General features: G+C 37.8%; 3 protein-coding genes across 11 annotated transcripts in view; 1 reads left to right on the top strand and 2 right to left on the bottom strand.

The window, feature by feature from the left end:
• The window catches only part of BRCA2 (BRCA2 DNA repair associated), a 60,314-nt gene extending 56,318 nt beyond the window's left edge, over nucleotides 1-3,996 (top strand). For all 4 annotated transcript variants that reach the window (XM_047853972.1, XM_047853988.1, XM_047853979.1 and 1 more), the window contains exons 26-27: nucleotides 1,662-1,808; nucleotides 2,728-3,996. In XM_047853972.1, coding sequence (XP_047709928.1) covers nucleotides 1,662-1,808; nucleotides 2,728-3,324 — 744 coding nt within the window. In that variant the 3' untranslated portion in view covers nucleotides 3,325-3,996. The remainder of the gene's footprint in view (nucleotides 1-1,661; nucleotides 1,809-2,727) is intronic.
• A 379-nt stretch (nucleotides 3,997-4,375) lies between these two features.
• Nucleotides 4,376-23,633, bottom strand: part of N4BP2L1 (NEDD4 binding protein 2 like 1) — a 34,678-nt gene continuing 15,420 nt past the window's right edge. The window contains exons 2-5 of one of the 3 annotated variants that reach the window (XM_047854111.1): nucleotides 10,322-10,449; nucleotides 9,947-10,035; nucleotides 7,961-8,037; nucleotides 4,376-6,878 (exon numbers count right to left, since the gene is read on the bottom strand). In XM_047854111.1, coding sequence (XP_047710067.1) covers nucleotides 6,620-6,878; nucleotides 7,961-8,037; nucleotides 9,947-10,035; nucleotides 10,322-10,449 — 553 coding nt within the window. In that variant the 3' untranslated portion in view covers nucleotides 4,376-6,619. Of the gene's footprint in view, nucleotides 6,879-7,842; nucleotides 7,912-7,960; nucleotides 8,038-9,946; nucleotides 10,036-10,321; nucleotides 10,450-23,633 lie in introns of all 3 variants that reach the window. The other 2 variants (XM_047854120.1, XM_047854126.1) reach the window with 2 other exon arrangements.
• Nucleotides 10,322-23,633, bottom strand: part of LOC125162701 (NEDD4-binding protein 2-like 2) — a 105,773-nt gene continuing 92,461 nt past the window's right edge. For 2 of the 4 annotated variants that reach the window (XM_047854023.1, XM_047854059.1), the window contains 2 exons: nucleotides 13,475-13,543; nucleotides 10,322-10,449 (listed from right to left, as the gene is read on the bottom strand). The gene's annotated coding sequence lies outside the window, so the exon portion shown is untranslated. Of the gene's footprint in view, nucleotides 10,450-13,474; nucleotides 13,544-16,865; nucleotides 16,921-23,633 lie in introns of those variants that run through there. The other 2 variants (XM_047854030.1, XM_047854034.1) reach the window with 2 other exon arrangements.

The following is a 23,633-nucleotide window of genomic DNA, read 5'->3' on the forward strand; positions in this document are numbered from 1 at the left end:
CCTCAAAGATGAATTGCTCAGGAGCCTGAGGAGATGGGGAGACAACAGCTGGGAGAAAGTGACTTGAAGGGGATTGAGTGAGGAGAAATCCTGAGGAGGATGTTCAGAGCTACAGGTCATGTGGGCAACAAGAATGAGTTACCCATGGTTCATAGCAGTATCATTAGTTAATAACCAGCAGATTCCAAATTCACGTTTTAAACTCCCTATCTAGTATTTTATAGTTTATGTCTGTCCTTGATTTGAAATAATCTCAAATAGGAGAATACTGAAATTATTTTCCCTGGCTAATGTATACATTTTATGCTTAAATTTATACATATAGCAGGTAATAATTATTAGCTACAGTTTTAGAGTGCTTGCTGTATGTCAGGCCTTGTTCATAGCCTGTCGCATTCAATTCTTCCACCAATCCTATGAGGTGGGGAACTGTTTTTCCATTTTATTGATGAAAAACAGCGAGATTAACTCACACAGCCAAGTTGTTAGAAGCAAGATTCATACTTAAGCTCTCTGAGTACACAGCCCCAACTTTTTTTTTTTTTTTTTTTTTTTTGAGAGAGAGAGAGAGAGATGGAGGGAGGGGCGGAGCGAGAGGGAGACACAGAATCCTTAGCAGTCTCTAGGCTCTGAGCTATCAGCACGGAGCCCGAGATGGGGCTCAGACTCACAAACCACAAGATATGACCTGAAGTGAAGTCAGATGCTTAACTGACTGCGCCACCCAAGTGCCCCTGCATAGCCCCACCTATTAACCACTGTGCAATGCTGCCTCCCAATAAAATTTTGGATTTTTTAAATTGCTAACTAGTAAAGAATCTTCTAAGATAAGGCTGTTAGTTTGATACCTGAAATGTGTGTTGTTCAAAATATATATATAAATAAAATTATATTTTAAAAGCATCAGAGTAGCCAGCTGTATAAAGGAAGTTTGTGTAATATTTTACCTAAAGACTCGATATATATTATAGTGAAGAATAACACCCTAATTGATCTGGTTTCTAAATTGGGGGTGGAGTGAGAATTATATTCACGATTTGGCCTCCATACAGATGAAAAACATCCCAGGATTTCTCCCAGGTTTTATTCAAGGATTGTTCAGAGACAACTGTTATTTACATAGCATTTTTAACTTTTACAAAATACTCTCATGAATTAGGTTAAATTATATAAACCTGCTGGTATTCGACCAGTTGTAACTTCTGAAACAACCGTTTTATGTGGCTTAACCTATATATTGTTTCCGTTCTTAGAACAGACGTGAGGCAGTTGTCTCATTTGACTACTAACCCAGGGCATACTCTATAGATGTTAGGTGATTTACAGCTATTAGGTAGGAAATAGAGCTGGAATTTGAGCCCCCATCTTCCAGCTCCTAATCCAGTACCGTGAATACCTTGCTAATTAAACTGGCTGGTTGGCAAGATCTCTCCCATCTCTTTTCTTCCCTGACGTACACACACTCCCTCCCTCCCTCCAACATGTTGGCTTTGCATTTTTACACTGGTATATTGTTTGACAGTTGCTCTCAAATTTTGGGTGTGTCATTCTTTTTTTCTGGTCTGAATCTTTTATTTCTAATTTTAAAGGTAACATTTTCTGAAAACATGAAAATGTGTATTTTCATTTTACAAAACAGTTTTTCCAATTTATTTTCTTAGAATGTTGATACGTTTTGCAACGATGCAGAAAACAAACTTGTGCATATACTTAATGCAAACAGTCCCAAGGTGTCCACCCCGACGAAAGACTATGCTTCAGAGCCACACACCATTCAAACAGTCCTTGGCCTAGGAAATAAACTTTCAGTAAGTTAATTGAAGGAATTTTATGAGTATTATGTATGCAGTCAATACTATATTCTGGTGTGCATGTGGTAAACTTGGTCAAATGGAATTAAACTTGACTAGAAAGTGTAGTTTATTGTTAAATGGCTCCTGTAAGTATAGGTTATCTGGAAATTATATCTTGTTTATCAAAGCCAGAATGGAACCTTCTTTGGGGTTACATTTGACAAACAGGTGTTTTCATTTTTAGCATTGCAAGTGCATGTGATAGAAAATAGTGTTTTGCCTCTGTCCTTTTGCTAGAAGGACTATTCTATACAGTTAGGGGTGTTTCTAAGCTCAGCTTATTAACTCTTTAAATCACCGTACACGCAAATTAAGCCGTAAGGTCTGTAATACTGACTGACGACTAAATCTCAAGTAGCTAACAGTTGCTTAGTGTATCTGTATTAACTCATTTAATCTTTACCACAACCCATGGGATGAAAATTATCTCTGTTTTGCAAATGAGGAAACTATGGTTAAGAGAGGTTGAACAGTTGCCTAAAGTCACAAAACTAGAAAAGTTAAGTATTAGAACCCAGGCAGTCTGTGCTCTTAAAATGGTTTAAAAATGCTTATCTTTGTTTAAGCTGTTAATGAAAAAAGAGAAGATTCAAGAGTCAGTTAAATCTCCCTGCCTCCCTTTTTGTCTTTTATTACAATTAGTCTTCATTCTGCTTTCTGTGTCATTTTTGTATCCTTTTATGCAAAACTGTTTCCTTCTGGAATGAGAACAATAATGTAAATGTCTCTTGAAATCATCTGACCTATGAGTCACGATGGGCGTGAGAATGTATGTGGTATTTGTGTGCTTAAATATTTCTAATGAAAAGCTGATTTGATGATGTTTTATATATTAGTGCATCATTATCTAGGCTGCATTTTGTCTTTTTATCAGATGTCTTCTCCCAATAGTGAGATGAATTACCAGAGTCCTTTATCACTTTGTAAGCCGAAAGCAAAGTCTGTGCCCACACCTGGATCAGCCCAAATGACTTCAAAGTCTTGTTATAAAGGGGAGAGAGAGCTGGATGACCCGAAAACCTGCAAGAAGAGAAAAGCCTTAGATTTTTTGAGTAGACTGCCTTTACCTCCACCTGTTAGTCCCATTTGTACATTTGTTTCTCCAGCTGCACAGAAGGCATTTCAGCCACCACGGAGTTGTGGCACCAAATATGAAACACCTATAAAGAAAAGAGAGTTGAATTCCCCTCAGATGACTCCACTGAAATTTAATGACACTTCCCTTGTGGAAAGTGATTCAATAGCTGACGAAGAACTTGCATTGATCAACACTCAAGCCCTTTTGTCTGGTTCGGCAGGAGAAGATCAACTTATGTCTCTCAGTGACTCCCCTAGGACTGCTCCCACGAGCTCAAAAGATTATGTCAGGCCGAAAAGGTATCCTACTGCCTCTGGGATCCGAGACTGCGAGAACCCCCAGGCCAGCACCGAAGGAGGGGAGCCTGACGTGCAGGACACAGATATACAGTAAAAAGGTCACCTATGAGACTGCAAAGGCGACAACAGCAAACATGACGATAAGTCAGTTACTGACTCAGCCTCTCCAGTTTGTAAAAAATACAGCTTCAAACTGCACATCAGTGTTCGCATAATGAGAAAAATAGTTTCTAATTTCCCTGGGTGGCTGTCTGTCACAGGAGTGCTCTTTGTCTGCCTCTGTGCTTTGATTTGTTACCGATCTTAAAATTGGATATTTATTAACTAATCAAGAAAAAAAATCTCCCGTAAATCTTTATGACTGAATTTGATCACTGGACTTGACCAAGTATTATTTTACAAAGTAACTTTTTCTTTAAATTGTGTCCTTAATTAAATGAAACTAGGTTCGTAAGTACAGTTATTTTGACTCCTGTAATTCTTTTTAGTTTAGTTCCTATTTTAGATGGTTTGGTTTAGTTTTGTTTCTCGGAGATAGCCCACTGTGACCCAGTTTTCCCTAACAAACGTGTTGATTCTCTTATAGTTCTATCCTGATTAAACGTCAGGAAGAGAAAGATGCAACAGTGGTGTTTTCTAAGACCCATTCTTCAACCCTAAGTCAGCATAACTACAAGAAAAACAGAATCCCCAATGTAATTCCTTTTTATGATTCCACTGTGATCTCTGAAATTATTTTAATTAAAAATTCAAGTACTTTAAATCAGATTTCATAGTGTTAATGTTTTTGTAACAAAATGATCATCTGCAACTTCAGAGAAAACTGTTCTTTCAAATTGGCACATTCTACCCACTTTATTTTTAGCCCTGTCACAGGACTCAGCAGTACTTCCTTTAAACCTGGTTTTCTCTAACCACCAAGGCAGACAGTAATAGTTCAATATAAGGGGATATTCTCATTTGTGACTTTCTTATGCTTAATGGAGAAAAGAGAATGCACTTCCAACCAGGAGCCGATAGCATGGAAAAGCTCTGAAATCAGGTCTTTTACTATGCCTTAAGTTTATATAAAATATCCTGTTTTCAAATCTAATTAGAAACGCATTTCAAAGCCAAGAATAAATCTTTTAAAAATCAATTTTTTCTTTCATAACTGTGATCCATGATTTTTCGCTCCTCTAAAAATTAACGTAACAATAATCCATTCTGCAGTTCTTTTTAACTCAAGTGTTCTGCCAGTCTTGTTAATACATGATTTAAATTTTGTTCGTAAAACAATTTGGTCTTCCCATCCTAATCATTTTCCAAGTGATCCACTCTAGAACAGGGAATAAAACTGGAGTCTCAGATGAACAAAAAAGAATTAGAAGAATCTAACCTGAACTGCTACTACGTCCTCTATTCTTACCATTTAGACCACACATTATAGAGAGATCTCATGCACACACTCCTTTTTTACACATTGTAAAAAATATAGGAAGCTATATAAGCAAAATATGAAGCTTAAGTATATGCGGATATTATCCCCTAAGAAGTGACAATGATTACAAAGTCAAGAATGTACACCATAGGATTAGGGATAATGGTAAAAGCAGTTTGTGTTACTCAACAATTATTTAACGAGACCCTATCTTGTACGTAAAGCACTATGCCGGCTCTGTGAACGATACAAACGTTAATAATACAAAACTACAGGTTAAAGTTGAGTGTTCAAAAAATTACAGAAATCAGGAAACTTGGGAACTGAGAGAAAAAATAAATCACTTCTAGCTGGGACAAAGTTGGCAGCATTTAATCAATTATGTTTATGCTTCCAAACCAAGTATTTCAGGAGTCATCCAGGGGAAAAAAGAGACAAATAGGGAAATTACTCTCCTGAGCTCTTTAAAAGCTCTGGATCTAAACCTGGGGCCATATCAGAGTGGTTACTCAGACAAGGTGAATAAAAAGCCATAAGATGTCAATAGTGTCGGGTATTAAAATGCTAAAGTAATAGTCTTTCCAATGTATGCAGATCAAATAATTTATATAAGCATGTAAAATGCAAGGTTGCATTTGTCTTTATGTCTCCTATTTACTAAAGAAGACTGGTAAATAAGTTTATGATATAGAAAAACTGGTTCTTAGGGTAGAATTCTATGGAATTTAGGCAATTAATTTTTTTATATCATTAAAGCAGTCTAGATTCAATGACAAATTCATATAAAGCAATACCATAGATAATTTTTAATAACCATAAAAGCACCATTATATAGGACACTTAAAATAATATTTCACAGAACATTATAAAGAAGCTGTTGGCCAACAAGAAATAAAGCATACATCCTACGTGATCTTATCTATCATGGTCTCACACCAAATTAATCTGATTCTAACCTGTGGAGACTTGATTTGGAATCATAAATTCAGTATTGGTTTAAGAGGGACATCCCAGAGTTGTGGTAGAACTTTATTGTCTTAAATAATGCCACATAAATCGCCAAGACTGCTCATCTTGTAATGAGCATGACTTTTACGTATCCCTATATGATTTATATCTTGGGATGCTTAATTCTTGTGCTCCCAAACATTTGGGCAGCCAACTGATTATGCACATGTCTAAAAACTGCTTAATTTTTTCCTCTTAAAAACTGGTGTTTTATAAAGTCAGGCTTCTTTAATTTCCACTATTGGCACAACAGCCAAAAAGTTCATCAGGTTTAATCCTTTTCAATACAGTGGTAGTTAAAACACAAGATGTGACTTTAAATAATGACACTGGTTTTCCTCAGTAGCTTTTAGAGCTATCAAGAAGAATCCAAAAGACTTTTTAACAATGACACATCACGAGAATAAAGGGATAATTTCCCAAAGAGTCTACTTTGAAGGACGATATTCCCTTAGATGTATGCTCTCTAGCATATGCATTTTAGAGGAAAACCACTCTCATCGTGACAGCCACACATCTCACATTTTTTGGATACACGGCTGATCAAAGTAGCAATGGCACTAACATTTTCCTGTCTCCCACTTCTCCCCCACCTTTCCAACCTTCCTGATGGAGATGGGTTTTCTGGAAAAATAGATTACTTCAGAGGAAGTGGTACTGAAGCTTCTGTATATTGAACTTATGTGACTGGGTACGTTTTCAGGGTTCCGTTTCCAATTGGTTCCCTAGAGAAAGTGACTTTGTTTAATCAAATCAGAATTCCAGCATCAGACCATGCATAGAGGATCACTTTTAACAAGTGCTTGTTGAAAATGAATATAATGACTTCTGCTGAAAAACTTTGAGGTCCGACTATTTACACAGGAATTAGAGCTCTGGCTAAAACTGAACAAAGAATAAATACCAAAAGTTGCGGTAAAAACTGATTTAGGAAAATTGTGAATGCCTGTACGATAGGCCTCTAATATCCATGGTGACAGCCGCCTCTTCTGTTAAAGGAGCTCTCGTTTGTGAAGCCCCCATGAGCCCTCCGGGTGGGAAACTCCGCGCAGGGATTCCAGTATCCTGCGCCGTCGGAAGGTGATGGGTTATTCCTGTCCTGGTTTCTGTTCATTCTGCTTGGCTTTTCCGCATGAAGCACACTGTGAAAGGTAACATCGTGTTCATACCGTTCCTTCATCCGGTGTATTTTTTCTCTTGGGACTCCATGAATGTTCCTTCTACATGGGAAAAAATGCAAACATGTGCTTAAGGCAGTAAATTCAAAAGGAGTTACAAGTCCTGCATCATTACATAGATATGCACTCCCTAGTCTCAGGATTTAACTCTCACTAAAGCATAACATCTCTTTAAGGAGTTATCTTTCAGGCTCCACTCCTGTTTTTTTTGTGCTGCTCTAAGGCTAAACAACCAGAGTTTCGGAAACGCTTTGTTTTTGGAACTCTCAATTTCATGCTTCAAGGTATAAAAGAACACCATGAGATCTACTTATTATATTTTTGCCTGTTAATCATGCATATATCTATAATCCATTTATGTCAGTCCGAGACACTTCTAGATGCTAATTAAAATAATCTTAAATTCAAGCGGGCCTCAGAATCAACTGGGGATATAGTTCAAAATGCAATTACCAGAGATTCCCACTGTGGCATGGGGCCCATGAACTAGGATTTTAACAATCACCTCAGGCAACTGTGATGGGCGTGGGCCACAGACCGATTTTGGAAGCACTATCTCCTTGTAACTATAGGATAAATCAGTCTTATTCCTAAAAAGTAAATTCTGATCTCACTGGTTTCTTTAAATCATTGACATCATCAAATAACACAGATAGTAAATATCAGAACCCATGCACTCAATCAACAAGTTAGTATTACTTGGACATTTATTGCTTTATAAATTAGAAGCAGCATCTAGACCCTAAGTGAACCACAGACTGTTGAACGTTTAAAGATCTTTATTGAGCCTCAATGCAAAAACGCCACTGACATGTGCAATCCCATGCAGAGAAAAGTGCTTTCAAACGTTCATTAATGAAGAAGCATTTTAGCAGAAAGTTAAATGTGTCCTTTAAAAGGACCTAGTCCAAGCCAAAGTGTAGCGTTTAGCAGTATATTAGAAAACTGACCCAAAACTAAAGTCTTCACATTAATAAATCCAAAGTGATCAATTTCCAAGAATTACCATTTCTGGCCTGAAAACTACCATGTCCATTTCCAGCCTGAAAAGATTCTTTTGTTCGGTCTGAAATACCTGAAAACAGCAGGATACATAATGAGGAACTAGAAAAACAAAGAAGTACCTTGCTAACTCTTGAACGTTGAATTTCCAGCGAGTGTCAGGTTCTCGGAATATAACTTCATAGTTATTTTCAAGTGCCTGATTTTTCAAAAGTACATAAAACATTGAAGACATGGTATGTATGTTTGGGAATGTTTATGCTGCCATTTAACATTTACTACAAATCTTTTCTAAGATTCCTTTTGTTTTACCAGTAATCCAAGGCCTTAGTTTATCTTACAAGTACCGTTGGTTCATTTCCATACTTAGCCACTCTCAGATTATATTATGGTTCCCCATGATAAGTTTTGGTCAATTTTATCTACTATGTAGGAAAATGATAAAGGTTCTTTGTTTGGGGACGTTTTTAAAAATAGATAGCTGAACTAAGTTTTAAATATCCTGCCCACATGTATGAGAAATGAATTCAGTGGCTTCTCAAAGTCCCTTATAGGATTATCACCGAGTTTTCTTCTGCCAAATGCCTTGTCCCATTCCTCATGCCTCAGTTAGAAAGTGAGGGTGCCCTAGGAACAGAGCTTATGAAATAAAAATGATTTCCCAACACTCTTTACAAACTCCTCCTGCCAAGAAGGGGCTTTCCCTGCTATGCAATACAGTCCGGCCCAAAGCACCGCGCCCCGTGATCCTTGGGTTTACAGTTTGCATATAAACATCCAAATAATCTTTGCATTCATAAACTGGCTACTGCTTTCTCATCTCAAAATCTGAACTCTGTTGTCACTATCGTTTATTGTGTTACAAAATACAGAATGAAAACAGCTAAGTAAAAAGATTTCCTCTTCATTCTTGAGATTGAGATGGACCCTTCTAATTAGAAAAGGATTCAGATATCCTAGATGGAAAATACCTAATTTCTGGACCTTAGTAATAGCTGTGGGTGGCTTAAAAAGATTGCACATTCCAGATAATAAAAAATAAGATGTCTTTCCTTAAGCCACTCTCCCACTACTCTTGGTTCTGAGTTGTGCCTTAATTAACTTGACTACTCATGTCCCCTTTCATTTCTCTGCCAAGTGGACTCTCGGTCCATGAACTGAAGTAACGACAAAAGTGATGTTCATTCCTTCCTACATTCACCCAAAGTCCCACAGGCTGGGCCTAAATAAACCAGATGGATGTACAGTTAGAGAAAAGCACACCTGCGTGTAAGCTCTTTTACCCCCGGATTAAAAAGAAGCCATGAATAGATGCCACGAGCCCAGTTTCTTAGAGATACTCACTTTACCGTTAGACAAGTGGGGATTATGTATGACAAAATTAGACTGCTCATCTGTCGTCTTCTTGCCCTGTGTGTTTCAGGATCTTTTCTCCTATCTATATGCCCAATAGGGAATGAAAACTTATGACCAGAAAAGGTGAAATATGTCTGAAAACAGATCATAATTTAAAATACAAACATAGTTTTATTCCTCTTACTTTTCTATTCTGACAGTAGAGAGCTGAGTTATCTTTGTTTGCATATTTATATTTGTATTTTAGTATCTTAATAGGGTTACAGTGTTAACCCTAAATATGTTTTAAAACCAAAAAAAAAAAAAAAAGGTCACCCCAGAACTCTCATGTGGCAACACTAAACAGTACTGAAATCCCTGCCTGCCAAAGACAGTGTCCTATCAATATAACCTACAACTCGGCTAGCAGCACTGTCCACCCCCATATTTCTCTGCAAGCTTCAGACGGTGCCCCTGTGTATAGATGTCTCTTCTTTGGAAAGCAAGACAGAAAATCAAGACAGAAAAACCATCAAGAATTCGGACCAAGGAGTGTTTACAAATGTACCCTGAGGGGATATTAGCATCTTAGCAAGTTTCAGCCACTGAACAACAGAGAAACACTAAAATAAAACCTGTTTACCTGCTCTCTGAGAGAACTACTATTAATAAAGATGAGATCATGGCAGATCGGAAAAAGAGGAAAGAACAAATGGTTCAATTTTCTCACAAAATTTCCGGAACTGAAAAATCAGAATGATGCTGTTTCCTACCATGACTGCATAGGGCTTCATTTCCCAGGCGTGGAGGTTGGTATTATCAATAATAATGGGGGATATGCCATTCCTCATTGCTTTTCTGGCTGCAACACAATGTTATACAACAGTGAGCAACATGCAACAATCAGAAGGGCGAGCGTACTCCATATTTTGTTATTTTTATTACAGGATGTCCTCATTACACAACTTTAGTGCCATCTATTTCAGAACCCATTATCAATAATTTTCCTTTTCCTGGAATCTAGGGAGGTTATGCTCTGGCATTCTGTTTGGGGGGAAAAATGGCAGAACTTTCATTACACTCCTTCCATAAAACTTATTCTATGTGCACAACAGGATTTCCCGGGAATTTGGAAAGGAATTTGTCACCTCTTTTCTGGTTCCATTCATGTGCTTCCTCCAGGAAGTCAGGATTGAACTCATAGGCACCGTCTTCCCTGAAGAAAAAATCATCCGTGCTGAAAATCAGAGCCCTGGGAAAGTCGTGTTGCAATTGTCTAGAAAGTGGGGAAATAAGAGATTACTTTATGACTAGGCACAGTCATCCTAGAAATTATTACCTTCCATCTCTAACATTCAGTGGTTTATAATTATGAGTCCACCAGGTTGTGTGTTGTTGAAATTCAACGCAAGAAGAGAGATGCTTGCTATTCATAGGAGGCGGGAGAAAACCGAGAGGCGGCTGTGTGTGCAGCACAACTCCTAAAACTCCGAAGTGTGGCCACCACATTGACTTCTGCTGCACCAAATGATTCTAGACACAACTCTGGAGGTTAAGGAGAAGGCATGATGACAGTGGGCACTAGTCCTCACCGCCGTTGCACAGTGGTGTACCAGTGCCCCCCACAGACCTGCCCTCGCGTGCCATGCCCCAGTGCCACAGCCCTCCCTTCCCCGAAAGGCTCTCCCCTGTCCTGGGTCCCATCTCCCTGGGGCTCTGTTCTCTGTGAGGACGCATCTGAGAAACTAGTTCTTGCTGAGGTATGATATAGACAAAAGTGATGTGTGTGTGTGTGTGTGTGTGTGTGTGCGCATGTGTGTGCACCACCCCTATTAAGGTAACATTTACATTTCACAGTGACCTAAACCAAATGAAAAACAGCACACCAGGAGAAGGAAAGAGGTAGACCCAGCATTCCCCATGCTTTCTTAAATCTCTATCACACTTCTCTAAATATGAAAATATCACAGAAAAAAGGGAAAACCATCGTGGAGTGTCCCCTTTAAAACAAAAAAAAAAAGCATACTAAATTCTGCACAAAATCAAAGAGATGTTTCCACTTGAAATCCTTATTCAGATAATTTGGTGGTGGAGGCGGGGGGGTGCATATTATGGTAGGTAGTAACTGGGTAAATCTCTGAGCCTCCTCTCTCCTCATCTGCACAAATCAAGGATGATTTCACCTATCTTGCTAGGTTATGACACTGAGCTAATAATGTGCAGAAACAGCAGATGCGTCACCTGACACAATGAGTGTTGGTTTCTTCCCTTTTTCCCTGCAGCACCAAAACAAATTTAACAGGCAAACAGAACATATGACAAAATGGAGACACTCAGAACAAAGAAAGAGAAAAAAAAAGAATAAAAAAGGAGAAAGGTTGGAGGAAAAAAGATTGGAGAATGACAAGAACAGGAAATGCAAAGAGAAAAGTCGAGCTGTGTAACTGTGTGTGTTTCTTCTCCATGAAAAGAGTTATCTTTAATCAGGAAAGAACAGAATGAGCATAAGGCACCGGAGCCCAGGTCATAAATAAGGTCCCGGGTTGTTCTGAAAAGCTTGGGTTCAATTCTTGACTCTACGATATCCAGTCATGTCACCTATCTCTCTAAACTGTTTTCCCAACTGAAAACCACAGATAATAGTCACTACTTATGAAACAGGAGTTTCTAGTAAGGCTCAAATGAGATATGAGAAAACATTTTGCAAATGGTAAAGCACTTTTACAAATGTAAAGTACTGTTATTTTACCAATAATTATAACACAGGAGATCAACTTTACCGACCCAAACTGTTTATATGCCACAGTAATAAAATGCACTGGAGTGCATATGTAATCTCGAAATTACTGCAAGTGAATTAGTATTGCAGTGAATGGAAGAGATGAAAAAACCAAAATAAAGCAAATGCCTCAATTTTCAAGAATGAGTGAACACATTCCAGAAACAGTAGATAAACATTTCTGTCAATTCTTCAGAAGGCTTGATCACATTTAAAAAGAAAGCAGCACAGGGGCTCCTGGGTGGGGCTAAGTCGGTTGAGCTTCCCGCTCTTGACTTCCACTCGGGTCCTGATCTCACGGTTCATGACGAGCCCTGCATGGGGATCTGCGCTGACAGCATGCAGCCTGCTTGGGATTCTCTCTCTCTGCCCCTCTCCAGCCTCTCTCAAAAATAAATAAACTTAAAAAAAAAAAAGCATAGGTAGCTGATGGGCTGAGTTGGTAAACAGGGATATTCATTGGACACCATGTTACATTTTGATTTAAATAGGAATCTGATGGTCTCTTGATAGCCTTGTGGAAAAATGTAGACAAGAAGTTATAATGTTTTTTCATACCCAGAGGATACTAGATAACTCTCCAACTCATTAAACATTTATTGAGCATTTAATATATGCCAAGTACTGGGTGAAGTGTTAAGGTATGATAATAAAATAAAATAGCTGCTTTCAAGGAATTCACAGCCTAGCCAAGGGGCCAGCTGACCTACAGATGAAGCACAAGAGAAGTCAGGGGCAGGAACAAGATCGGACAGGGAAGCATGAAGGAGATGATATTTGACTTGGATCTTGAGACATGAGAAAACGCTGTCGCTTGGGGAACGAGTTAAAAGCACAAGGGGTAAGGGGCGCCTGGGTGGCTCAGTCGGTTAAGTGTCCGACTTCCACTCAGGTCATGATCTCGTGGTTTGTGAGTTCGAGCCCCACATCGGGCTCTGTGCTGACAGCTCAGAACCTGGAGCCTGCTTCGGATTCTGTGTCTCCCCCTCTCTCTGCCACTTGTACTCTCTCCCACTTGTACTCTGTCTCTGTCTCTCCCTCAAAAATAAACACTAAAAAGCACAAGAGGTAAGAGGAGGAAGCTAATGCTTTAGGGCTTATTACGAGAAAGGAGCTCTAGGGATAAACAAGAATGAAAACACTAAGGATTAAAAGTGGCAAATCATATTTGAAGCATTTCTCCACTCTGAATGCTACATAATTTAAAGAGAAATTTGGCAAGCTGGAATATGTCCGCAGAAAAGTGACCAGGTATCAGATGAGCAAAGATCATCAAAAGAATGTGCAGTGTTTAAACTGGGGGCAGGGGGTAGATGGGGGGGGGGGGGTAGATTTGTATGATCTTCCTGAATAGTCATTCCTTCAGAAACTTGTTTTATCTTCACCTGAATGTTAAATTAGCACCGGCAGGTACAGTAGCATCTGGAACCTGCAGGACAATGAACACTCTCCTAGCTAAACAAAGAACTGATTAAGTAGACAAATCTTGAGATTCCCAAACTTAGGTGGAAGCAATAAATACCATTCCATCAGCTTCAGCAGTGATCAGGACAATGCATCAGCTCTAGCTTTCTGTATGGTGGTCAGGAGCCTCATGCATTGGGGAAATTGAGAGAATGAAAACAAAAGAAAAGGAAAAAAATAGAAAGACAATTACTTTCACAGAACCTTCAACTCCACAGCTCAAAGTCCCCCCTCAAATTCATTTAAAATGAAAACTATGAGAGAAACTCAGGTACTAATCTTGATTTCACAACTTATCACTCTTCTGTGTAATTCTTTCTTTAATCATAAACACCCATGGAAACATATTCAGGTGTCTATTAGTCACTCACTCACTGACAAAGTCCAATATTACTATGTAATTTTGAGTTGAACCCCAACTTTCATATGTAAATTTTCCAACATGCAAAAGTAGACAGAATACAATCGTTCCCCCAGTACCCATGACCCAGGGTCAACAATTATCATAGCCAATCTCATTTCATTTGCTTCATACTTCATTTCACCAAATGTCCCATCAGTCCTCATATTTCCCTGATTGTCTCCTAAATGCATCCCTAGGACTGATTTGTTTGAAGCAAGAGCCAAACAAGATCCACACATTGTATTTGGATGCCAAATCCCTCACATCTCCCTATTCCATCACTTTTCTCTCTCCTTTTTATTTTCACCTGAATTATTCCCCACAATCCCTCATATTTAGAAGATGTTCAAACCTTTAGAAATGAGTTGAAAGAATAATTCAATGAGCACTGCTTACCCTTCATCTACAGTCACCAGTTGTTAACATTTTGCCTCATTTATTTCTCACATATGAATTTTTGATGAACCATTTGAAAATTAAGTTGCAGGCATGACACTTTCTTCCTAAACTCTTTGTCAAGTATCTCCTATGGATAAGAACATTCTCCTACATAACTACAATAACATTATCACATCTAGAAAATGAACACTAATTTATAATAGCTAATGTCAATTGAATTTTTAAATTTAAAAATTTTAAATTTCCCTGATGGTCCCAATAACATCTTTCATAGGGTCACGTACTGCATTTGGTTATTATGTTTGTGTCATTTAATCTAGAACTGTCCTTGTGACTTCTTTGGTTTCCCTTTTTGAAGAGTCCAGATCAGTTGGCTTAAGTACACCCCACATTCTATGTTATTTTGATGATTTCCTCATGATTAGATCCAGGTTACACACTTTTAGAAGGAAAGTACAGAGGTAATGTTTGTGTACTGCTTTTTGCACGTAATAACAGTTCGTACCGTTGTGTTCAATTTGGTCACGTGGCTTCTAAAAGGTGGTGTCAGCCAGATCTCTCCACCCTAAAGAAAGATGGTTTCTCTTGCAATGTATGTAATGGCAGGACAGGGATGGTGGGAGTGGGCGTGAAGCTGTCAGACCCCAGGTAAGGATCCTGTTGCCCACCAGCCTTTTGCCCAGTGATCTTCACATTCGTTGCTGACCACGCCTGAACCAAGTATTACATCAGGAACTGCAGAATGTTGATTTTTCTCATTATGTAATTTCTTCTACATTTACTTTGTGGCATTGTCTTGTAAAGAGGAACTTTCTCTCCCCTTTTAGTAATCTTTAACATCCATATTCTTTATGATGTTCAAATTGTCCCATATTTGGCCACGAGGTATCCCTTCAAGTTGGCCCCTGTGTCTTATATATGCCCCTTTGTCTAAAATACCGCTTTTCCTTTCTAATTAGCAAAGACATACATATTCACTGCAGAATATTTTTAAACAGAAAACTGCAAAAAAGGGGAGGTTTCTATGTTCCCCATCTAAAAATAATCATTAACATTTTGACCTTCTTTCCAGGAAATAGATAGAAAGATAGGTAGCTGGGTGAGTAGATAAGTCGGTAGGTAGATAGGTGATAGAATTTTGTATCTGATGTTTTGTTACATACAAATAGAAACATAATATAGAGCATACCAAATTTTCACCAAATTTACTTCCAAAGCTATTATTTCCCAACTCATGAAATACAGTTCTATGACATTATTTTTAATGACTATGACACAAATATTGATATGGATATACCATAATTTACTTCACTAATGCCCTACAGTTAGGCATTTATTTTGCCCCCAACTTCTTCGATTATCAGCAAGATTATTTTATGTTTTCTAATTATTTAGAGGTACTCTTTTATGAACTGCATTTTCATGTCCTTAGTTAATAAATGTTATCTGTTTCTTACTGAATATGTAATCTTTTTAATTTTGTTTATGATAAACTCTGACATAAAAGTATGAATTTTTAGAAATTTTTCTAGGCACATGTATCCATCTTTTATTTTCTACTTTCTGCTCTTGATGATACATTTACATCAATCTTCCCCACTCCAAGTTTACGTAAATATTCATCTTTGTTCTATTACATTTTATTCCCCAGTTCATCTAAAATTTTATTTTGGTATCATGTATTGGTTAAGCATCTAACTAGATTTTTTTTTCCACGTGGAAAACCAGTCATCCCAAATCCATTAACGGAATAATTTGCCAATTCCCCACTGTTTTGAAATACTTTCTTTATATATAAGTGATAACACATAATGAGGCCTGTTATCGGACTTTCTATTTTTTCCACTAAGGTTGATGTGTAAATTCTTCATTGTCTTCTTTTCCAGTATCTTTTCTTTTATTATATTCAGTAGTTGTGAATTTTTCCTTTATATGATTTATATTTTTATATTCTCATTTTGTTGCAGAGACATTTCTGAACACTACCACATAAAAGGACTTTCTTATGTAAGCTCTACACCCAACACGGGGCTCAAACCGACCCAAGCAGCAAGAGCCACATGCTCTACTGAGCCAGCCAGGCGCCCCAAAGATCTCCGTTTGTTGATGTATTTGATTCTTCTCATGGTGGGCTAAAATTGGTTGTTCCAATAAATTTTCTTTTCTTTTCAAGAATGCTGAGTACTAAACAAGGAGCTTGACATATATCATCTCTCCTTAACCTTTATAACAGTCTTATGAACTAAATAATATTTTCTCTAGTTTTTAGATAAAGAAACTAAGTGCTCAAGATGTTAAATAACTGGTCCAGGTTTACACAGCTTGGATGCTGTGCTGCCTAAATTTTACCTCAGGTCTACACAGAGTTCAGATACATGGGTGTTAGATACTTTGCCAGCTCTTGTGGATCGAAGAAAGAACTTCTATTGTCTTTACACATCAGCAGTTTGGCTTGATGAGAATTACTGGATTACAGTCCTTTCCCACAGATGTTTATAGTTCACATATGTTTTAGCTAGAAATGAGTTTAACTGGGGCACCTGGGTGGCTCAATTGTTTGAGCGTCCGACTTCGGCTCAGGTCAAGATCTCACGGCAGGTCTGTGAGTTGGAGCCCTGCGTCAGGCTCTGTGCTACCAGAGTCTGGAGCCTTCTTCAGATTCTTGTCTGCCCCTCCCCTGCTCGCTCGCTTGCTCTCTCTCTCTCAAAAATAAACAAACAAACAAACATTAAAAAAAAGAAAGTGGCACGCTGCCACACCCAACAAAAAGTAATTAAGGAAATTCAGGTAGTTAGTTAACAGCTTTTGCAACAGTCTTACCAGGTTATGTCTAAGTACTGGGTTTATATTTTTATCATTTTTGTTCAGGTCGTCAGCTCAGAAATATGTGCTATTATACCTGTAATCGTTGCTTTGGTTATATTTATTATGGTTTTATTTATATTTATTCTCACATTTGTCTTCTATATTACTCTTTGATTTTCTGTATTGTGATTCTATTCACCTCCATCTCTAACAGACTTTAAAAATCCAACATTTTCTTTGGATACTTTTTAAAAAGTAGATCTCATTTAGCTCGTTTTTAATTTTTTTCTGCTTCCTTGCCAACTCCCTTCATGTTTCATACCTATTATTATTTTTGTATCTCACACCATGGAGAGAAATTTTCAAGAACAAACAAACGTTAAATATTTAGAAAAGGAAAAAATAATAATATAACAAGTATCTGTATACATACCATCTGGAGCTGATAATTGTTACCATTTTCTTATATTTGTTTTGTTGGCTTAAAATCCAGCTAACCTCCCTGCCCTTAACTCTGGCATTCCCAAACACCTTTACTCTATTTCTCTTTTCTCTTTTCCAGACAACTTATCACCTCCTAACATAATATCCAGTTTCCTTACACTTTACATCTGCTTCCCTGCCTGTGGCATACAAGGTCCATGAGGGCACGATCTTTGTTTTGTTTTCAGTAATTATTCTCAAGTACCTGGGAGACTGCCCGAAATATAGCAGGCACTCAATAAATATTTGTTGAATGAATAAATGAAGGGAAAGTGTATTTTTTATATCTATTCATGTTTATATACAGACTTAGTCCATTCCTTTTAACTGCTATGTAGTTATCAGCAAACGTAGCTAACATTTTACTGTGTTCCAACACTATTCTCATGGCTTTACATTTCGCCTATAATGCTCAAATAGACCTGTGAGATAAGTACTGTATTGTTAGTAACCCCTCTGCTACAGATGAAGCAACTGAGAGCAGTGAGTGGATACAAAATCAAGGTACAGAAATTGGTTTGTTTCAGGGCACCTGGGTGGCTCAATCGGTTAAGTGTCCCACTCTTTATTTCGGTTCAGGTCATGATCTCAGGGGTCCTGAGATTAAACCCCATGTTGGCTCCACCCTGGGCCTGGAGACTGGAGCCTGGTTAAGATTCTCTCTCCCTTTCCCTCTGCCCCTCCCGACTTGCACATGCACTCTCTCTCAAATAAAAGAAAAGAAGTAAGTAAGTAAGTAAGTAAATAAATAAATAAATAACATTGGTTGTTTCTATATAGTAATAACAAAACATCTGAAAAAGGAATAAAGAAAACAATCCTGTTCACAACAGTGTTAGAAACAATAAAATATTTGGGAGTAAATTTAACCAAGGAGGTGAAAGATCTGTATACTAAAAATAAAAGACATAAAACATGGGTGGGGGGAGTAAAAAAAAATGTAGTGCTTTTATTTCATTTTTTTTAATTCCAAGATTTTATTTAAATTCAAGTTTGTTAACATATAGTGTGGTATTGGTTTCAGGAGTGGAATTTAGTGATTGATCACTTATATACCACACCCAGTGCTCATCCAAAAAAGTGCCTTCCTTAATGCCCATCACCTATGTAGCCCATCCCCTCACCCAACTTTCCTCTAGCAACCCTCAGTTTGTTCTCTTAAAAGTCTCTTAAGGTTTGCCTCCCTGTTTTTATCTTATTTTATTTTTCCTTCCCTTCCCCTATGTTCATCTGTTTTGTTTCTTAAATTCCACATATGAATGAAATCATATGGTATTTATCTTTCTCTGACTGACTTATTTTGCTTAGCATAATACACTCTAGTTCCATCCACATCATTGCAAATGGCAAGATTTAATCTTTTTTGATGGCTGAGTAATATTCCATTGTGTGTGTACACACACACACATTCCATTGTGTGCACACACACACACACACACACACACACACACACACACACACTACTTCGTCTTTATCCATTCATCAGTTGATGGACATTTGGATCTTTCCCCCCCCCTTTTTTTTTGAGAGAGAGGGGGTGGTGAGTGCCTGCATGCAAGCAGAGTAGGGGCAGAGAGAGAGGGAGAGAAAGAATCTTAAGCAGGCTCCATGCCCAGCACACAATCCCAAAACCATGAGATCATGATCTGAGCCAAAATCAAGAGCTGGACATTTAACTGACTAAGCAACCCAGGCACCCCTGGGCTTTTTACGTAATTTGGCTATTGTTGATAGTGCTGCTATAAACATTGTATTTGCCCTCAGTATTTTTGTATCCTTTCAATAAATACCTTTCAATAAATAGTGTAGTTGATGGGTCGTAGATTAGCTCTATCTTTAACTTTCTAAGGAAACTCCAGGCTGTTTTCCAAGTGGCTGTACCAGTTTGCATTCCCACCAACAGTGTAAGAGGGTTCCCTTTCTGTGCATCCTCGCCAACATCTGTTGTTACCTAAGTTGTTAATTTAGCCATTCTGACAGGTGCAAGGTGATATCTCATTGTAGTTTTGATATTATTTCCCTGATGGTGAGTAATGATGAGCATTTTTTCATGTGTCGGTCAGCCATTTGTATGTCTTCTTTGGAGAAATGTGTGTTTCTGTTTTCTGACCATTTCTTAGCTGGATTATTTATTTTTGGGGTGTTAAGTTTGATAAATTCTTTATAGATTTTAGGTATTAGCCCTTTATCGGATATGTCATTTGCAAATATCATCTCCATTCTGTGTAGGTTTCCTTTTAGTTTGGTTGATTGTTTCCTTCACTGTACAGAAGCTTTTTATCTTGATGTAGTCCCAATAGTTCATTTTGCTTTTGTTTCCCCTGCCTCCAGAGACATATCTAGTAAGAAGTTGCTAAAGGTCAAAGAGTTGCTGCCTGTGTTCTCCTCTAGGATTTTGATGGCTTCCTATCTTACGTTGAGGTCTTTCATCCATTTTGAGTTTATTTTTGTGTATGGTATAAGTGGTCCAGTTTCATTTTTCTGCATGTCACTGTCCAGTTTTCCCAACACCATTTGCTGAAGAGACTGTCTTTTTTCCATTGTATATTCTTTCCTCCTTTGTCAAAGATGAGTTGACCATATACTTGTTCTATTTCTGGGTTCTCTATTTTGTTCCATTGGTATGAGTCTGTTTTTATGCCGGTACCATACTGTCTTGATGATTACAGCTTTGTAATACAGCTGAATTGTGAATTGTGTCCAGAATTGTGATGCCTCACACTTTGCTTGGCTTTTTCAACATTACTTTGGCTCATCGGGGTCTTTTCTGGTTTCATACAAATTTTAGAATTGTTTGTGCTAGCTCTGTGAAAAATCCTGGTGTTGACAGGGATTGCAAGATTTCTACACAGATTGCTTTGGATAGTATAGACATTTGAACAATATGTGTTCTTCCAATCCATGAACATGCAATGTTTTTCCATTTCTTTGTGTCTTCAATTTCTTTCATAGGTGTTCTATAGTTTTCAGAGTACAGATCTTTTGCCACTTTTGTTAGGTTTATTCCTAGGTATCTTATGGTTTTTGGTGCAATTGTAAATGGGCTTGATTCCTTGATTTCTCTTTCTGCTGCTTCGTCAATGGTGTATAGAAATGCAACAGATTTCTGTACATTGATTTTATATCCTGTGACTTCACTGAATTCATGTATCAGTTCTAGCAATTTTTTGATGGAGTCTTTCAGGTTTTCCATGTAAAGTATCATGTCATCTGCAAAGAGGGGAAGTTTGACTTCTTCCTTGCCTATTTGGATGCCTTTTCTTTTTGTTGTCTGGTTGCTGAGGCTGGGACTTCCAACACTATGTTGAACAATAGTGGTGAGAGTGGACATTCCTGTTGTGTTCATGACCTTAGGGGAAAGTTCTCAGTTTCTCCCCATGGAGGATGATATTAGCTGTGGGTCTTTTCTATATGGCTATTATGATGTTGAGGTATGTTCCTTCTTATCCCTACCTTTTTGAATGTTTTTATCAAGAAAGTGCTGTATTTTGTCAAATGCTTTTTATGCATCTATTGAGGGAATCATATAGTTCTTATCCTTTCTTTAATTAATGTGGTGTATCACATTGATTGATTTGCAGATTTTGAACCACCCCTGCATCCCAGGAATAAATCCCACTTGATTGTGGTGAATAATTCTTTTAATGTATTGTTGGATTTATTTGCTAGTATCTTGTTGAGAATTTTTGCATCCATATTCATCAGGGATATGGGTCTGAAATTCTTTTTTTGAAGTCTTTGGTTTTAGAATCAAGGTAATACTGGCTTCATAGAATGAGTTTGGAAGTATTCTTTCCATTTTGTTTTTTTGAACAGTTTCAAAAGAATAGGTATTAACTCTTCTCTAAATGTTTGGTATAATTCCCTTGAGAAGCCATCTGGCCCTGGACTTATTTGTTGGGAGATTTTTGATTACTGATCCAATTTCTTTACTGGCTATGGGTCTGCTCAAATTTTCTATTTTTTCCTGTTGCAGTTTTGGTAGTTTATATGTTTCTCAGAATTTATCCATTTTTCCAGACTGCCCAATTTGTTGGCATATAATTGTTTATAATATTCTCTTATAATTGTTTGTATTTCTGTGGTGTTGGTTGTGATCTCTCCTCTTTCATTCGTGATTTTGTTTATTTGGGTCTTTTTTCTTTCCTGTTTGATAAGTCTGGCTAGGGGTTTATCAGTAAAGTCCAAAGCCAGCAGAAGAAGGGAAATAATAAAGATTAGAGCAGAAATAAATGACATAGAATAAAATAGAAAATGTAGTGTTCTTAGAATGTGTTAGAACTTAAGTGATTATCATCTGAAAAATAAATCCATATATATATATATATATATATATATATATATATATATATATATATATATACATACCTATATATATATATAGGTCTACATATAAGAACCCCATCATAACCACAAATAAAAAACCTACAATAGGAACATTAAAAAATGAAGAGAAAGGCCCCAAAACACTAAAGAAAACCATCAAACAACAAGAGACCAAGAAACAGAGAACACAAAAACAACCAGAAAAAAAAAATGTAAATGGCAGTAAGTACATACCTACCAATAATTACTTTAAATGGGCTAAATGCTCCAATAAAATTACATAGGGTAATTTTATTGGATTTTTGAAAAATCTATAGGGGGAGCCCAGGTGGCTCAGCTGGTTGAACGTCTGGCTCTTGATTTCAGCTCAGGTCATGATCTCCTAGTTTTGGGATTGAACTCCTCATCAGACTCTGTACTGACAGCGTGGAGCCCGCTTGGGATTCTCTCTCTCCCTTTCTCTCTGCCCCTCCGCTGCTCACAGAAGCGCCTTCGCTCTCACGCTCTCTCTCTCTGAAAATAAATATTTTATAACATATCTAGGGGCTCCTGGGTGGCTCAGCTGGTTAAGCGTCTGACTTCGCCTCAGGTCATCATCTTGCAGTCCATGCATTCAAGCCCCATGTCAGGCACTGTGCTGACAGCTCAGAGCCTGGAAACTGCTTCAGATTCTGTGTATCCTTCTCTCTCTGCCCTTCCCCCACTCACACTCTTTCTCTCAAAAATAAACATTAAAAAGTATTTATAAAACTATATGCTGGGGGTGCCTGGGGTGGCTCAGTCAGTCAAGCGGCCGACTTCGGCTCAGGTCATGATCTCGCGGTCCGTGAGTTCGAGCCCCACATCGGCTCTCTGCTGACAGCTCAGAGCCTGGAGCCTGTTTCAGATTCTGTGTCTCCCTCTCTCTGACCCTCCCCTGTTCATGCTCTGTCTCTCTCTGTCTCAAAAAATAAATAAATAAACGTTAAAAAAAAAAAGACTTGAAAAAAAAATATATGCTGCCTACAAGAGACTCACTTTAGCTCTAACAACACACAGACTGAAAATGAAGAGATGGAAAAAGACATTCCATGCCAAGGGAAAAGAAAAGAAAGTTGGAATAGCCATACTCATATCAAATAAAACCAACTTTGAAACAAAGACTGTAACAAAAGACAAAGAAAAGACATTATATAACGATAGAGGTGTCAATCCAAGAAGAAAACAGAACTTTCATAAATATTTATGCATCAAAATAAATAGAGGCGCCTAGAGGCGCCTGGGTGGCTCAGTCAATTAAGCACCCAACTTCGGTTCAAGTCATGATCTCACAGATCCTGAGTTTGAACCCCCATGGGACTCTGCTTACAGCTCGGAGCCTGCTTTGGATTCTCTGTCTCCCTCTTTCTCTGCCCCTCCCCCACTTGTGCTCACTCTCACTTTCTCTCTCTCTCAAAAATAAATAAGTAAACATTTAAAAAAAAAATAGGAGGACCTAAATAGATAAAGCAAATATTTACAGACAAAAAGGGAAAAACTGACAGTGATACAATAATACTGGGGACTTTAATGCCCCACTTACATCAATGAATAGATCATCCACACAGAAAATCAATAAAGAAACATTGGCCTTAAACAACACATCAGACCAGATGGGTTTAATATACAGAACATTGCATCCAAAAACTGCAGAATATACATTCTCTTCAAGTGCGCATGGGACACTCTCATAGATATATCATATGTTAGGCCACAAAACAAGTCTCAGTAAATTCAAGACGACTTAAGTCACATCAAGCATCTTTTCTGATAACAACGGCAT

This window comes from Prionailurus viverrinus, chromosome A1 (assembly GCF_022837055.1).
Source record: "Prionailurus viverrinus isolate Anna chromosome A1, UM_Priviv_1.0, whole genome shotgun sequence".
NCBI classification, from domain to species: domain Eukaryota; kingdom Metazoa; phylum Chordata; class Mammalia; order Carnivora; family Felidae; genus Prionailurus; species Prionailurus viverrinus.